General features: G+C 37.6%; 1 protein-coding gene across 1 annotated transcript in view; it reads left to right on the plus strand.

Moving 5' to 3' along the window:
- Positions 1 to 6: 6 nt before the first annotated feature.
- The window catches only part of LOC108627081 (uncharacterized), a 1,469-nt gene continuing 927 nt past the window's right edge, over positions 7 to 548 (plus strand). The window contains exon 1 of the mRNA XM_018028133.2: positions 7 to 231. Within this exon, the coding sequence (XP_017883622.1) occupies positions 142 to 231 (90 nt within the window). The 5' untranslated portion in view covers positions 7 to 141. The remainder of the gene's footprint in view (positions 232 to 548) is intronic.

Genomic DNA, 548 nt, shown 5'->3' on the forward strand with positions numbered 1-548 from the left:
TTTAATTGGTTTTTTTAATGTCAGAGATTCCCCTCTTATCCATCCAATATATTGCAACAAGCGACCGCAGGTATAAAAAAAGCTAAGACAACGGTACAAGACATCAATTCGGGGATAGATCGGACGAGTAGGGATTTCGAGATGGATGTGAGTCGTCAGACTAGCAATCTTTTCGGCCAGGCATATAGTACCATTACAGAAGTTCGAGACAAGCAACTTAAGTACATCAATGTAAGTAATAACGAAAAGGCGTTACTGTATTAAAACTAGAAAGACTGAAACTTCGATCATTTTGCAAAGTGCGCCCCAGTGTGTGTCGCGATAATCAAGCGATGACGGATATAGTCGTGAAACACAGAGTAAGTGGCGCTGTTGAAATATTGGGTCAAAAAGACGACTTTATTTTAGAAAATGAATGAATTTATTCAAGGATATAGCCGTCATAACACAAAATTCTGCCATTCTTCCATGACGGATATAGTCGTCAAACACACTTAACTGGTTAATATATACCTATATTAGTAAAAATGACTGCATTGTGAAAGAAT

This window comes from Ceratina calcarata, unplaced genomic scaffold (genome assembly GCF_001652005.2).
Source record: "Ceratina calcarata isolate Rehan_Ccalc_2016 unplaced genomic scaffold, ASM165200v1 scaffold438.2, whole genome shotgun sequence".
NCBI classification, from domain to species: Eukaryota; Metazoa; Arthropoda; class Insecta; order Hymenoptera; family Apidae; genus Ceratina; species Ceratina calcarata.